This window comes from Parasteatoda tepidariorum, chromosome 8 (genome assembly GCF_043381705.1).
Source record: "Parasteatoda tepidariorum isolate YZ-2023 chromosome 8, CAS_Ptep_4.0, whole genome shotgun sequence".
Lineage (NCBI taxonomy): Eukaryota > Metazoa > Arthropoda > Arachnida > Araneae > Theridiidae > Parasteatoda > Parasteatoda tepidariorum.
Window position 1 is genome coordinate 66,320,520 of NC_092211.1, and position 17,392 is coordinate 66,337,911.

The window sequence follows — 17,392 nt, forward strand, 5'->3', positions numbered from 1 at the left end:
TTTAAGTGATCTTTGTTCAAAAATAAACTTTAAAATTTGCACTTTAAATAAATAATTAACGCGTTAGAATTTAAATAATTAACACATCTGCTTTCTGGCCAGTGAAATATTTTACAATTTCATTAGCAAATTTATAATTTTATATTAAATCGGTTAAACATTTTTAAAATATTTTATTGCTTTAATCGTTAAAAAATAACCTACCATTGAAACCTAAAAAATATTTTTCTCTTTTTTTAAAAATAATAAGTGCTATTTTTGCTGTTTTGTGTGTTATGTTACATTTTACATTAATTTTAATCTTAAAATGTTGTTTTTTTTTTTTCGAAATTTATTAGTGCATTTTTTCCTGGACAAAAAAGCCTCAGATGGATACGTTTTCATCACGTTTCTAAAACGTATCACTTTTAGAAACAGTTAAATGTTTCAAAAATATTTTAAGTGCTCTTGGTTAAAAAATAAACTTTAAAATTTGCACTTTAAATAAATAATTAGCACGTAAGAGTTTAAATAATTAACACAGCTGCTTTCTGGTCAGTAAAATGTTTTGTAATTTCATTANGTTAAATGTTTCAAAAATATTTTAAGTGCTCTTGGTTAAAAAATAAACTTTAAAATTTGCACTTTAAATAAATAATTAGCACGTTAGAATTTAAATAATTAACACAGCTGCTTTCTGATCAGTAAAATGTTTTGTAATTTTTGTTAGCAAATTTATAATTTTATATTAAATCGGTTAAACATTTTAAAAATATTTTATTGCTTTAATCGTGAAAAAATAACCTAGCATTGAAACCTAAAAAATATTTTTCTCTTTTTTAAAAATAATAAGTGCTATTTTTGCTGTTTTGTGTGTTATAATGTTACATTTTACATTAATTTTAATCTTAAAATGTTGTTTTTTTTTCGAAATTTATTAGTGCATTTTTTTCCTGGACAAAAAAGCCTCAGATGGATACGTTCTCATCACGTTTCTAAAACGTATCACTTTTAGAAACAGTTAAATGTTTCAAAAATATTTTAAGTGCTCTTGGTTAAAAAATAAACTTTAAAATCTGCACTTTAAATAAATAATTAGCACGTTAGAATTTAAATAATTAACACAGCTGCTTTCTGGTCAGTAAAATGTTTTGTAATTTCATTAGCAAATTTATAATTTTATATTAAATTGGTTAAACGTTTTAAAAATATTTTATTGTTTTAATCGTTAAAAAAAACTAGTATTGAAACATAAAAAAATCTTTTTCAAAAATAATAAGAGCTATTTTTACGGCTTTGGGTGTTATGTTATATTTTGTTTCGCTGCGCTAACAGAGTTAGACTTAAAACCTTGAAATTATGGAGTTGTACAAAAAGTGGGGAGTACAGGGAGTAGGATTAAATAATCAGTTAGATAATTGGTTCAAAAATTAATAGCAGTTAAACTTGTAGCAAAAAACACCATGCGGACCGCTCTTCAAATCACAGAAATGCAAGTACAAAGTTTAAATTAGACATGCTGAAAGGGCCATTTTTGTTTGCGAATTTAACGCGATTATTTATCCATTGTTGCAGAAAAATTTATCTCTCTCAAGATCTTCATTTTATAAGCTCGTATTTGAATGCTTGAATTGATATCAAAAGCAGCAATAAAGAATTAATAAATTAAATAAAAAATAGTAGGAGAAAGAATAGATGTTTTCAGATATAAATCATAACATTTACATCGATTTTACAAATATAAAAACTCGAGAAAGATTTTAAGAAAAAGCTTCCAATTTGAGTATATATGTGATATAAGGGTTATTGTCGTAGATTGCTAACAAGCAAAAATACTTCTCCTTTATTGTTACTTCTCCTTTATTGTTGTCTCCTTTATTACGTTTTTCAATTTTCATTTTGAACTCGCTAATAATACATCTTTGTCTTAATACATTTTTTACTAAATACATTTTTACCTAGTACATTTTTTACTAAAATTATGTTTATGTCCGATCTTGTCAAACAACGCCCAGTCAAATCTCTAAGAACTTCAGTACTTATTTGTGCTATTGAAGACTATTATAATTAAATTACTATTTTAACTCTTGAAAACTCGAAGATATTAATTTAGGCACTGATAGTAAAACTCGTTGACAAATTTTAATTATTCCGTTAGGCAGAAATGTTCNGGGGAGTATGGGGAGTAGGATTAAATAATCAGTTAGATAATTGGTTCAAAAATTAATAGCAGTTAAACTTGTAGCAAAAAACACCATGCGGACCGCTCTTCAAATCGCAGAAATGCAACTACAAAGTTTAAATTAGACATGCTGAAAGGGCCATTTTTGTTTGCGAATTTAACGCGATTATTTATCCATTGTTGCAGAAAAATTTATCTCTCTCAAGATCTTCATTTTATAAGCTCGTATTTGAATGCTTGAATTGATATCAAAAGCAGCAATAAAGAATTAATAAATTAAATAAAAAATAGTAGGAGAAAGAATAGATGCTTTCAGATATAAATCATAACATTTACATCGATTTTACAAATATAAAAACTCGAGAAAGATTTTAAAAAAAAGCTTCCAATTTGAGTATATATGTGATATAAGGGTTATTGTCGTGGATTGCTAACAAGCAAAAATACTTCTCCTTTATTGTTTTCTATTGGGTCACACATTCGATATTCCTTAGTTTGAATAGAGTACAGTTGATTGCTTTTGAATCCTAGTAATCATACCTTTGGTTTTGATTAACATATGAACAAAATAATCTTACATAAAATTATATTAATAACCTTTTGCCTAAGGTACCTTACAGTACCTGCTATTCCGGATCATCGGTTATACCAGCCGTAAGCAAATCGCTAATTAATTTTATAAACAACATTATAACTTTTTGTTTTGAAAAAAATTTTCTTTTAATGGAAAAAAACAAAGATGGATGACAGTTGAAAGAAAACCATGGGGGGGGGGTGAGCTCAGCTAGCATGGGATAGAGCCTCTTAGTACTTAAAAAAACTTTTTTTTTTCATTAAAAAAAATGAACATATCGGCATTTTATCACAAAACTAATGCTCAGAACACTTTATTTTAACTGAGTACCATGCATGAAATTCCACAATCAGAGCCTTTATTACATTTTTTCAGGTACCTTATTAAAAAAATGTAAACATTTTCAGGCTCTCATTTCCTTCTTTAAGAAATGAAAAAACAAATTGTTGAACATTTTTATCGAATCGCTAATGATAAAAGCTGAATGAAAATTTTAAAACTCATTTGATTGCTTGGAGAAATTTAGAGGTGTTTTTAATAATTGTCATTAGACTCTATTGTGTTTCCTTCCGAAGTCAAACAGGTTTTGACCTGTTTTCCGAATTCGAGTTCAATAATTTGCATATATGGCAGTACTTTTACTTTCGTTACTTGTACCGCCGGTACAAGTAAAAAGTACGTACTTTTACTTGTACTTCGTTACTTTTTAAATTTAGTACTATTACTTGTACTTTCGTTACTTTTTTAGGGAAAAAGTACGAGTATTTGTAACGGAAATGTCGAATGAAATCGTTAATTTTTTCTAAAACTCGGTAAGCGTTCTAAAAAAACTCCAATCGATATCCAATCGTATAAAAATTATATGTGAAATATAATACTGCAGTACCTTCCAGTGCTCCCGTTGAGCGCTTATTCAGCGTGGCTAAGCACGTTCTGAGAAATTCTCGCAGCAGACTCAATGACACCACTATCGAAATGCAATTATTTTGCAAAATGAATAAAAATATTAATTAGCAAGTTATTTTAATTCATTTTCGAGTTTCATACATTTATTTAATACATTTTAAATAAAAAATGTTGGATTTTGTTATTACGTTTTTCAATTTTCATTTTGAACTCACTAATAATACATCTTTGTCTTAATACATATTTTACTAAATACATTTTTACCTAGTACATTTTTTACTAAAATTATGTTTATGTCCGATCTTGTCAAACAACGCCCAGTGAAATCTCTAAGAACTTCAGAACTACTTGTGCTATTGAAGTTTATTATAATTAAATTACTATTTTAACTCTTGAAAACTCGAAGATATTAATTTAGGCACTGATACTAAAACTCGTTGACAAATTTTAATTATTCCGTTAGGCAGAAATGTTCGGAAAATGATTTTCTCGCATGACTTCAGCATTAGCCATTGTTACAAATAAAACTGTAAACTGTTCTGTTTCAACTTATACTGCACATTCACTTATTTTTTACTAGCTTAAAGATCACAAAGCTATCTGAAACCCCGTGTTTTCTTTGTTTATGTTTGTGCTTTTAAAACGCGTTTCTATAGAGTAAAGCAATTTTAAATCAGTGGTAATTTAAATAAATAAAAGTAATAAACTAAAAATTAAAATCAATAGATAAAATTTCTTTTTCTCTCAAATCCATAAAAAGTTTGATATTAAAATTATATTTGATTGTAAAATTATATTATACGATTATATTATAAAATTATATTATAATATTCTTCCAAATATAAAAATAAATTAATGTCCATAACTTTCAAAATTAAAAATAATTAACGACAATTTTGCAAAAACATTAAGGAACATAAGAATATTATTCAATAAAATTTCAGGTTACTTTGAATTTTCGATTTCCTAGAAATGTACTTTTAAATCGTTACTTTTTTTGTTTAGTACTTGTACTTTTTACTCGTTGCTTTTTAAAATAAGAACTTTTTACTTTTCACTCGTTACTTTTTTTAAAAATACTTGTACTTTTACTCGTTACTTTTTAAAAGTAACGTTGCCATATATGATAATTTGTGTTTTCCTAGCTATCTGACCTCAATTGTATACGCTTTTTTCCCTTAATTTGTTACTAGAATTTTAAAAATATATAATAAAATCGCTCGTTATGAAACACCTTGTATAAAGTATTACAACGAGTTAGTTTCTCTAATTTACGTACTCTTACTCTAGGATACGTATAATAACCTGATAATCTATAATAATTTCTAAGTGACAGGGTAAGTAAAACAAGTATTTAATATTAAACATGTTCTTTCAAAAATATGCAGAATACAGAAACCAGATAGCAGCAGGTAATCCCATCTCATGAAAGCCAAAAGTATTCTGTTTCTAGAAATAAAGTAACTTCAAAAAAGTGAAATAAATATAAATATTGTTCGATACATTTATTTTACGTTTTTTCAAAGCAATGTGCTCTAAATATGTAACTCAAATATCAAGAAAGGGGTCGTTCATTCTAAATCCATACTCAAATATCAAGAATTTTTTTTTTCGTTTTTGACAAAAACCGTTTTCTGGGATACGCTCCTAGCAACAATTTCGTCAAAGGAACTAACCTGGAGCAAACGAACTTAATCAAAGTTAAATAAATATTTCGGCATTCCATTTTATTCACCCCCCAAAAAAAATCTCGTAGTACCTAACGCATCACAAACACTTTAATAAACACTTTACCGTGGGCAATAGGTGGTTTATGTTGGCGTATGTCTGTTTAGGCAGAGGGGGTACGATTGTTCTCGTTTTCCAGTGGCGCCATCTATGGCCAAGAATTCGACTTCTGCCACACCATACATCGCACCCGTTTATAGGGCAGACCCATTTATACATCCATTCATTCATCCACAGATCGTAATTTTGACCGGAATCAGAGAATGATCGATCTCCAATCCAGTACCCCCAGAGGTATTGATTTGATACGGGAACATGGAGGAGTTTTGCGACTCGACAGGCTTAACGTTCATCAGTCACTTTACTACACGGTTAGTCTTCGACTGGCGGGATTCGAAACCATGAACACTCGGACATGGGCCCAGCCTCCTACCGATCAGGCTATCCCGGCGTAGGTGGCTTATAGGTGGATCAATATCGTCCAATAACACAAAAGCAACCATTAAAACAGAGAGATAGATTACACTCATGCCAGAAATGGGATTCGAATTCCGAGTCTTTCTAGTACGAGTCAAATTCCACGACTACCATACATTCGGTAGGCTTGTCTCGTCTCTTTATTTTTGATCGTTTAGTCATCCTTCTTGTTTCGTCATTCTAGTTGATCTCCCGCAATTCACTATAATAAGGTCTAGAATTGGGGGGAAATTTTCGATATATATTTGAGAGTTCGCGTTTCGTCACAAGTCACGTGATTTCGAATCGAAATGATACTGAATATCCGAAATGATTCCGAAACGATCGAAATGATACTGAAAATTAACCAAATACAGCTCATAGATTGCTGAAATCGTCAAAAGTCAAAGTTTTGTTTCTGAGAGTGCGTAAATATTACGTGAGCACAAAACGGGGTAAAGAGGTTATTTGATTATTTTTGCTGTTGAGCAATGCTTACGTAAGACATTAATGTTCTCGTATTTTTCAAAATGTATTTTAAGCAAAAACAAAACAAAAATGAAACTTAAAAATTACGCACAGAAAAATTTCAAATTTAGAATAAAACTTTGATTTGGGAAAAGAAAATAGTGGAAAAAAATTCTTCTAGAAGCTTCAGGGGTCAAAAATTTTGAATACAAGACAAAAAAACACAAAAGATACCTAAAGAATATTCCATTCAAAGTTATATAAAATTAATTAAAACGTCTTTCAAGCAAATTAAATCCTTGAATTAAATCCTAAAATTAGAATACTATTCCAAATTGAAAGTCAAATTTAAAGCAAAGCCAAATACGGTAGTTAAAACTTTATTACGCAAGCAAGGAGGGGTATAGGATTTGCCTATTTTAACGACAAGGAGGAAGCTGAATCCAAAATTATAAAAATATTCTTAAGGATTATGTTTATATGCTTATTTTTGAAAGGCCACTAACATAAATAAAAACATTATGAAACTTTACTTTTCTTATAATCATTGGATAATTTTTTTCATAATATGGAAAATTATTATTTTATCAAACTTAATATATTTTTCGAATATAATTGTAATAAAAATAAAGAGTACTCATTTTAAGTTAATAATCCCAAGAAACTGAAGAGGTATGATATTACCTGATAAAAGAAATTCATTCGCTTCAAAAATAATAACAGTCAAAATGTTTCAAGCGCTTTAAAATATGCGCCCATTTACAAAACCTGACGGACGCGAATGAGAAGAAACAAAATGGATTTGAAATATAAAAAAAACCTTAAGTTGCTAAAGAAGAATGGAAAAATAAAGGTGAAAAACAAAACTAGAAAAACCACGATAGCCGAGAAAAAAATGATGATGAGAACACTGATTTGTCTCTCTCGGCCTATGTGTTTTTTTTTTTTTTTTTTTTTTTTTTTTTTTTTTTTTTTGTCTGTTTATCTTCTTTTTTTCTCTCTCGGTTACTCTGGTTCTCCAGTTTTATTTCTCTCCCTCATTTTTTCAATTTTTCGTCGGCAACTTTACGTTTTATATTTCTAATCACTTTTCTTTCTTCTCTTTCATGTCTGGGAAGTCTTGAAAATGAACGCCGGATTCTGAGTGCTTGAAACATGTCTGTTAACATGACTGTTAATTTCAGCTTGTAGATTTCTGTAGCGAAAGACGTTTTTAATCTAGTAATATTAATTTTTTTTAATGTGAACTAGAATCTGTAAACACTTGCTGCATGCAAAAGCGTTTAACGAATGCTTTAATTTTTTTTCACTTGTTGATTACGAGTGATAATAATCTTTTTTATGACTGTATCCAGGGCCGGCTCATGCATGTCGCGGCCCCTAGGCAATGCTCGTCTCGGCCCCCCCCCCTACCATCTTCTAACTTCCTAATATATTTTTTCGCTAACACAACACTTTATTCATAATTACGCTGTTTTTTACTACATAAGTATATTATCACATTATTCAATAAAAATATTGAATCAAACGAAAAGAATATAAGTAATTAATATATGCATTTAAAAAAAATCATACAATAAGCTTAAATATTAACTCTTCTAACTTTTTTTGTTACAAAATCGTTCAAGACATCCTGAAAGTTAACCTTTTCCAATACATCATTTTCAATTGCCATTATGGCCAATGAATTTAAACGGTTTTGAGACATAGTTGAACGAAGACAGTTTTTAATTAATTTCAATTTGGAAAAGTTTCGTTTTTCAAGCATGTTGTGTTAAAAAAGCTGTATAGTCATCTGATTAGTCGTCGTTAAAATTACCGCGATAAAATTGCTTGCGTTTATATTACTGCGTTATATATGAACTAACTACCATAATATTAATATCTAATTTGGAATGCGTTCAGAAATGTACTAAAATAGCGTCGATGTAATGTACAGAGCAAGACAATCGTCATTGAAATTTCGAATTAAATTTTTACTGTTTAAGAAACATTGTCAATTTTTTTCTCTGTAGCACAGGGCCCCTGAACGTGGCGGGGCCCCTAGGCAGTTGCCTACAGTGCCTAATGGATAAAACGGCCCTGACTGTATCATGCAAACAATGTCTTCTAAAATCATTAAATAAGTTTTAAAGAGGGCAACTTTGTTAAATTTTTTAAAAAATTCATTGTTTCAGCTGTTGTGCGAAGTAATGGTAACGGAAACATAAGCTTAACATCTGCTACAGCGACATCTTCATCTTCATCATCAGGAATTGAGTCCCAAATAAGGAGCAGAAGAAAAGCTGCTAAAATGATCATAGCAGTGGTAGCTTTATTTGGTTTGTGCTACTTGCCAGTACATCTAATCAATACCCTTAGGTAAATTATTTTAAATATCATTACTCAACCATATGTTTTAAAATAGTTACAAGAATATTTCAATCTATATATTCTACGAATAAAAAATTCTAATAAAATCTACATTTGAAATAATGAGTTCAATTGTTGTACAATAAAAAGCAAACGCATACTAAAAAAGGGTTGGAAATCAACGACAAACTATGGCCAGGAATCCAAATCTACAGAAAAAAGATGTGTTTATTCAAAGAAAACACGCTTTTGTATCTGATTTCGTAGTTTAAAATATCGTTTGCACTAATTAATTAGAATATTTAAAGTCACCCCTTCGAACCATTGAGGAGTTGAACGGAAATATCCAATCATTAGATCAAAAGTAATTTAGGGTGGTCCGTTTATTTTTTTACGCACTGCACAACGATTTGGTACGGAGCAAACAATCGATTTCATACTATCGTTTTCCTTACTTAAACAACTCTAACATAACAGGTCTTTTCTTAACATCATAAAATAGCCGAATAGATATAGAATATTTGATAATAGAATATTTGATAATTAAAGTTGTAAGCAAAAAAATATGAACACAGATTAAAAAGAAATAGGTTAACTTCTATTCTATATGCAATAACTCTATCCGAGTTCTTTTTCTACAACCTATTCAGGAGTATTATCCATTGTTAACATTTCTACTTTTCAATAAAATTATCAATAAGAATTTTTCTAAATAGGGCTGTCACTAGGGCACAAATCGAAAAAATTCGATCTAGGAAATAATAAAGAAGCAAAGGAAAAAGGAATAGAGTTAGAGAAACGGATAGAGTTATTGCATCTATTCTATGATGCAATAACTCCATCCGAGTTCTTTTTCTACACACTTAACAAGAATTTTATCCATTGTTTACATTTCTACTTTTAAATAAAATTATCAAAAAGAATTTTTCTAAATAGGGCTGTCACTGGGGTACAAATAGAAAAAATTCGATCTAGGAAATAGTAAAGAAGCATATGCAAAACGAACAATCACGAAATTAGAAAGAAAACAAAACCGAATAGGATATTTATTACAGTAGAAATGAAAAATCCAAATTATACAGCCATCACGATGAAATGATGAAACTAAATCAATGATTTCGGTACATAAAAATTATTTTGGTGAGAGAAGATAATTTAGTTGCTTAAGTTATTGTGTTTTATTCCAGAACTACGTAGTTAGTCTAATCTGAAGCAATTTATTCAAAATAAGTATTCTCAATCAGCTAGGATCTAACGATAAATTCCAATATGCTGATCTGTACCAAATTTAAACACAATTATTTATAATTTTAAACCCTACTGACACTATATTTTTTTGCTACTTTCGAAATGAGAAATAAGATGTAAATTTTAATTTTCGAGCAATTTATTTAAGCATATTCAGCTGCTTTTAGCAGAATCTAATTATGCATTTGTTTCACGCTTCGCAGCTTTTTAATTTTTATTTGACCCAAAATAGTTCTTTTTCTCCCAACGCGAAGCTAATTATTCCTGAAAGCTGCTCTATCTTTTAAGGCATCTTCAATGAAATTGAAGGAAAAGCGAAAGTAATTACTATCTTCTTCATAAATGAGCAATTTTTTTAAAAAACAATTTCATCGAATTCGGAAATGAATCCTTAAATGCATTTGAAGATGAAATTAAATGACATTTCTCGTAGCAAACATATTTTATCATTCATGTGCTTCTTCACTAAATAAATACTGCTATTTGAATAAAATAAGTTTTGCTTATCACTTGCTATGCAAAAAGTTAACGCATAGTTCAGTAATTAAGATTACGCACTTAAATACATTAATGTTTTTCAGTCAAACATTTATTCTGTTTTAAGTTTGTATGTTTTATTTTTATTTTATTTTTTTTTAATTTAGTTTAACTGAAACAAAATTAAATCCGAAATGTAAAGTTTTTTTTTCTTTTTTTTTTTGCAATTTTATAAAAGTCTTTTACTTTTGTAATTTAATTGATGTATGGTAGATTTACAGATCTGTTTGATATAATGACATTTATAGAAACTGATAATGTCATTTCTTTGTTTATTAAATTGTCGATATCATTTTTATGTACAGTTTAAAACATAATATTTAAACTGCTGCAATTTGTTTTTTGAATAGATGTAGGGACTAAAACGAAACATCTTTTATTTTAAATAATATTTTTTAAATGTTACTGAAATAAGGTTTAATTTAGGTAAGCTATTGACCATCATTAATATTATTTAACTACTTGTTTCGTAACAATTTATTTCATGAATTTTAGAAACAATTTAAAATTGGCACGGCATCCCTTACATCCCACAAACCACCATAAGTATAATTTTTGAACATTTCTGTATAGTAGGCAGCAAAAATATTAAAATTATTTTCATCTATATCGTGAGATAAGATAACTCATTCCACTTCTCCATTACGTGCTGTACTACTTCCTTACGCACCACTCGAACCATAACTGGCGTATCATGTAATATATATGCTATTACTCGAAAAAGACAAGCTCCGTCACCAATATATGGTAGCAAAATACGCAGCTCCATAGCAGCGTGTATGTTTAAAATCTCTACAGCCAATATAGAAAGGAGCAAAATTAAATCTAAATAATTACTTCGTGTCAAAATTTTTGTTTCTATAAAAATATAAAATTATTCTAAATAAATACTTAACATATTACTAACTATTCCACACTAGTTAACCTCTCACATAAGACAACATAACAAAATAAACAAATACTTAGCGTATAACTAATAGTTTAATTAAACTTAAATTATTACCTAGGATACTTTACTAAATCAATATTAAAAAAAATATGGTATTGCTTATTATTTAACATTATTAAATTTAATACTTACTTAAAATTTTTGAAATTATTACTTAAATTGTTTTATATTAACCTTACAAAATGAATTAGTATAGAAAGGGCTAATGGATGGTGAGTTTGGCTTATCCAAGCGCAATTAGAAACAGTAACAACCTCACAAATTATGTACATTTGGACATTTAGCTGTAATTATACTCATTTAATGAATATTCAGTTTTCCCCTTTATTAACGATTATAAAACAAAAGTATCTGGAACTAAAAAAGAATTCTGTGTTTTTTGCATAGACTTTGTTTAGATAATAATTATGGAATTTTATTTGTACTTTAGGTATACTGTCGGCTTACCACAAACACAACTGGCAACAGTAGCATCGTTGATGTCACACTGGCTTTGTTACGCTAACAGTGCTGTAAATCCTATCATCTACAATTTCATGAATGGTGACTTTTTAATAATAAATTTAATTATAGAAATACAATTTTTTTCCCTCTATTATCACTTTAAGGTATGCGACAGGTTTCGACATAATTTTAAAAAAAATAAAAAACGGACTTAATTAAAGTTTTAATTTTATGTTTGGTAAGCAGAGGTTCTCAATTTAAAAATTTAAGACAAAGCTTAAAAATTTATGGAATATTGTCCGAAATTAGAGCGAATTTGAGCTTTAAAATCAAATTTTTTTTTGCCGCGCCAATAGCTCTACGTCAAATTATAATGCATATATTTCAAAATATATATTTTCTCCCCAGATTAATACTGTTATTACCTGTGGTGTTTTGAACTAAATCTTAAGCAAATTCAAAACAATGTAGTAAAACTAAATACGAGTATATCAACTAATATTAAAGAAAAATTCTAAATATTCTTATTTAAAACTTGATAAAAATAACAAATTCACTCTTAGACTTTAGCTTCTAGTTCAAAAACCTTGCTAATATTGTACAAAATCTGCATTCAAAATTTCAAAGAATTGTATAATAAAGCTTTTTTGTAATGTACGTAATGCGTAAAGAATTCTAAAAATGAACGCTCTTCACAAAAGACATTTAAAATGAAAAAAAAGAAACAATTCAGATTCAAGAAAATTTTGATAGCAATAAAAAATTTATAATTCAAAAATTAATTATTTACGAAAAAGATTATTTGTTTAAAATACATAATTTATTCAAAAAAAATGTTATAATACTCAAAGTATAACAAAAAACACCTTAGTTTTGGGAATATATTTTTCCGGTTTCGGGTTTGTCTATCAGCATACGCAAAAACTATTAAAACTTCATTTCTAAAAATCGGAGATCAAATATTAAAGGGTTTTATAAAGTTAATGTATTAAAGTTCAAATATGGACAGTGAAAAAAATCTCGAAATTTTCGTCGAAATTTGTTTTGTTTTTTTCAACAGGAAAAATTTCACTGAGAGTTCCACAAATCATTCTGCTTCCTGTTTGTGGCAGAAACTGAAACTCAGACACCTACTCATAAATTTTTTAACAACTTCTAACGCATAAATATGCCTAAAGGCTTGTTATTTATAAATATGTTTACGAGTCTAAAACCCCTAGATGTATTTATATATTTGATTATTTAACACTTGTATTGTTTAAAGCATTAGCTAAATATATCATGGAACTTAGTAAATTTAGTTTTTTATTTTTAACAGGAAAGTTTCGCCGAGAGTTCCGCAAATCATTCTGTTTCCTGTGCGTGACAGAAACTGAAACTCAGACACCTACTATAATGACAAATACTATAAGAGGAGTTTAAAATAGACTGTCTAAAGTAGAAAGACCGACTTTACAGATGTCTATGTTGATTGCATCGCTGAAAATGACCTTTCTCAGCACAAAAGATTTCAACAGGATTGAACGTCACTATCTCTAATTGTTTGAAATTTAATTACTAACTTATGTCATTAGATGGAGGGTGTTTAAATGTAATTTCAAGCTGAGTTTGAGCTTATAATTAATATACCACTCATATCAAATGTTCTTCTATTATAAATATAGTTCCATCAATTGCTATATTCTTGAAGTGTAAAATAACTTAAATAAATTGAAATTTATAGGTAATTAAATTTTCAATTAATTATTAAATACATACTATGAATGTTTCTCTGAAATAATGTATCCTTTGAAATCAAATCCCTGTGTAACAATAACATTTATAATAACAATTTGTAATTTAAATAGTCATTGTCTCAGATGTAGTTCTGAACTTTCATGTACCGAGACAGTTTCCACAGAGCACAAGCAATCTCAAAAACCTATTTAACAAGCACTAATGGACGAAAATATTTCTAAGTGAACCCAAAAAAACTTTTTTGTTTCATCCACTCTCAATTGAAAATTTTTATGCATATTTTAGGAATATTGCAAGTCTCTTTAAGGCTGTTCTTCGAAGGATCTATCGTCATATGATATGATGCTATTTTGTGAATAATTTGCTATTTTTATAACTACTAAGGAGTTGCAACAGCTAATCATGACGGTAGGCTAAAGTTTATAGCCTAGCTAAAGCCATCGCTGTCTATGCTTATTTTGAAAATGGCACAAAATGTCAATAAAGTTTTTGTAAATGAAAAGCGGTTGTGGTTTAATTTTGTCGAAGGATGCATATCGAAGGATGAAGATGCACCTGGGCTCATAAAAATTTGCAGAAGCTGAGAATACGGTAGAGATTTTGATAATTTCCATCTAGGTGGGAAAATGTCACCGAATGGGCGAACTTAAAAAAGTTTAATAACTTTTAAAATATTTAAGTTATTTTTTTGTTTTAAGCCCAAATAATTCTTTACGGTAAGATTATATGCATACTTAGTTTAAAATCACCACATTGCAAGGCACAAAAAACAGCTTCGCAAAAACAGTGTTAACTTTCAAATGCTTTGCCGTAGAGGGCATCATTCTGTTATTCATTTATTAAATATAAAACTAATATTAAGAACAAAGATTTAAGGCTAAGTTTTAAATAAGTTTTTATGTTTTGTTCTTACGTTTGATATAACGTCGTTTATCTACTTAAAAATATATCATCTGATACTAAATTGTGCAACATTTTGAGCTGTTCTCATTTTGTGCTAGTTTGTGTTAAAATCGTTAAAGCAATGCTTTTGCAGAATTAATTATTGTATGAAGCCAAGAATTTCAAAATTTATTAACAACTTAGTAAATATTACGAAAATTTACTCCTTTATTCACCTTCCAGTCTCATTAATTTATGTTCTTGTAATAAATTGTTGCTGAAAAATTAATATATATTGAAACATTTTATGAATGATAAATCAAATCTTACTATTAAATAAGAAATAAGTAAATAAATAAAACGCATATTATTTAACCTACACAATTAACACAAGCATAAGACGCAATTTATTTGTAAATATAAATTTGTCCAACTGTATCTATAAAGAGATGGAAAAAAGTTTTACAGAAGTACTCGAATCTGCAAATTTTCTTGAAATTGTTTCAAATAGAAAAGCTGAAATAACCACATAAAATAGTGATATGATATATAAATGTTTCACATATTTTATGGTTTATACTTTTATGAAGTAAATAAATATGAAAACCTTTTGGGACATCAATCAAGTTTAAACATGTTTTGCATGTTACTCTCTTATTTTTAAATAAACGTGTACATACAATTTAATAAAATTTATTACTTCCTTTATAGAAGATATTCAAGCGAACTTCTGGCGGCAAACTATGAACAACAACTCCACCATATTATTTTAAAGTATGTTGCCATGTTTTTCACTTTGTACACTTCCTTACAAATAAATGCTATTTTAGAGACCAGAAAAAATAAGATTTATGGCTTTTAATGTACAAAAATATCCATCTTGTTCTACTCAAAGCTAATACAATGAAATCACTTTATATAAATCCTACATTAATATTCAACGAGATTTCAGATCTAATGAAAAAAATAGTCACAATATGTGCTAGAATGCATTTTTTCCGACACTTTTTTCACTTCTTCTCAAATTAAAGAAAAGGAATGATTTCGGAAATATAAAATGAATATTAGTAGTAATGAAAAACAGTATAACAGTCTAAAAACATCTGTTACACTATGAATATGCCAAAAAAAAAAAGAAAACACGTGACTTAGAAGAAAAACGCTATCTGTAGAACCATTAAAAAAATTAGAACAGCTTTTTGAAACTGCAGAAGATACAAATAAGGAATTATTGCGCCTGAAGACGAAAAATAAAAGAAACATTTAAAGCAATATAATTAAATACATCAAATACTGTCATCAAAGTTTCTTCAACTTAGGTAAAGACTGCCAAAGGCGATGAAAAGCTTTCTAACTTTCTGCAAAAGTTGTAAATCATTAAAAACAATAACTGCTTGTAGATTGGTAACATTTCCTGTCGAAATTATAATTTACATGCTAAAAAAATGTTGGATTAAGTTGATTTCTAATTAAATGAATGTATATACAAACCATGCTTTCCCTCCAACAAATAAATTGGTTTATTGCCTTATGTAAAAATTTATTATTATTGAATGATGTAAGATAATTTTAAATATTTCATGAAGATGCTATATAAGGGGAGAGTTTTGAGTTTTTTTTTTATTTTCAAGATAATTTAAAAATTGGTTTTTCTAATAAATTGATTGTTTTGAACAATTTTTAATGCAAAACAGTGCTTTTTTTTCTAAAATCATTAATCCCTAAAAAATATTCAAGTGATGGGTACTATTATGTAGAAAAAGGGATTATATTTAAACTATTTATATGGCAGTTTATGGGCTGTAGTGAAAGCTATATTTAACTAAAATTTAATATAATGAAATGTATTCTATTTATAATGAAAATTAATGACTCTATCATAATTCATATATAGTGCTATTAAAATCAAAACTCAATATTTACTAAATCGTAAAATATGTCTTAAAAGTGTTGTTATTTTCAATGAACAAATATAAATTTATGATTCGCAAAATTTTCTTTTGCATAAATAAAAATAAACCGTTATTGATGACAAAAAAGAACCATTGTTTACAATTATAATGTTAATAATCCCTATTTTTGAATATTAATTTCAATACAAAGCATGTGCGCGAAATGGAGAAAAAAGAATGGAATAACTAAATTGGGTTCTTTCGACTAATCACTTGTTGCGTCCAATCACGTGGTTGTTCATGGTGTGTTGACGCTACTGCTTTAAGGCTTGGATTATTATTATGCTGTTTCAATTTTCAAATCAGATTTAATTGGGTACCTGCAAGTGACGTCCGGCATGTGTATCAAACCTGATTGGCTTATCCACGCGTGACGTCGCTTGCCGGTATCCAATCGCTTTTAAAATAATTTTCTCGTACTAAAGTGCAATTGTAATAAGAAACTAACCTTAAATATACTAAGTAATTTGTGTAGACACTATTTCAAGCTACAAAAATTAGTTTTCTCTGAATAAACATGCCGTTTTTGGACGATTTCTTAATTCGCAAAATATAGGGGTAGTCGCAAATATGATCAAAATAACTTATTTAAAATGCAATCAAAAATTTGAACTACTATTAAATTTATTTTTGCTTATTTTGCTCCATATCAGGAAGTATTAAATCAAATTGATATTATTTAATCACTGGTAGGTATTTTATTTACGACGTTATTTTATTTATGCACTAAAGCTGCACAATGGGCTATTGGCGACGGTCAGGAACCATCCCTGATGATCCGAAGTAAGCCATCACAACTTTAATCCTTTGCGGAGGGGATGTCGTCCCCGTTTTGATAGCGACCAGCGCAAGAAGTAAAGCTTTTTACGGTGGAACAGTTTAACGAGGACCGATACCACCAATCTCTGTCACTAGGTAAGCTGATCAAAATGGTCACCCACTCGCTTACTGACAGCAGCCAGTGATGATTGACTTTGGTGTTCTACTGGGAACCGTGT

The 17,392-nt window shown here is 28.6% G+C and overlaps 1 protein-coding gene across 1 annotated transcript in view; it reads left to right on the forward strand.

Annotated features, from left to right (window-relative positions):
• The window catches only part of LOC107440975 (orexin receptor type 2-like), a 92,083-nt gene extending 76,501 nt beyond the window's left edge, over positions 1-15,582 (forward strand). The window contains exons 4-6 of the mRNA XM_016054083.3: positions 8,471-8,654; positions 11,810-11,922; positions 13,142-15,582. Coding sequence (XP_015909569.2) covers positions 8,471-8,654; positions 11,810-11,922; positions 13,142-13,245 — 401 coding nt within the window. The 3' untranslated portion in view covers positions 13,246-15,582. The remainder of the gene's footprint in view (positions 1-8,470; positions 8,655-11,809; positions 11,923-13,141) is intronic.
• The last annotated feature ends 1,810 nt before the right edge of the window (positions 15,583-17,392 follow it).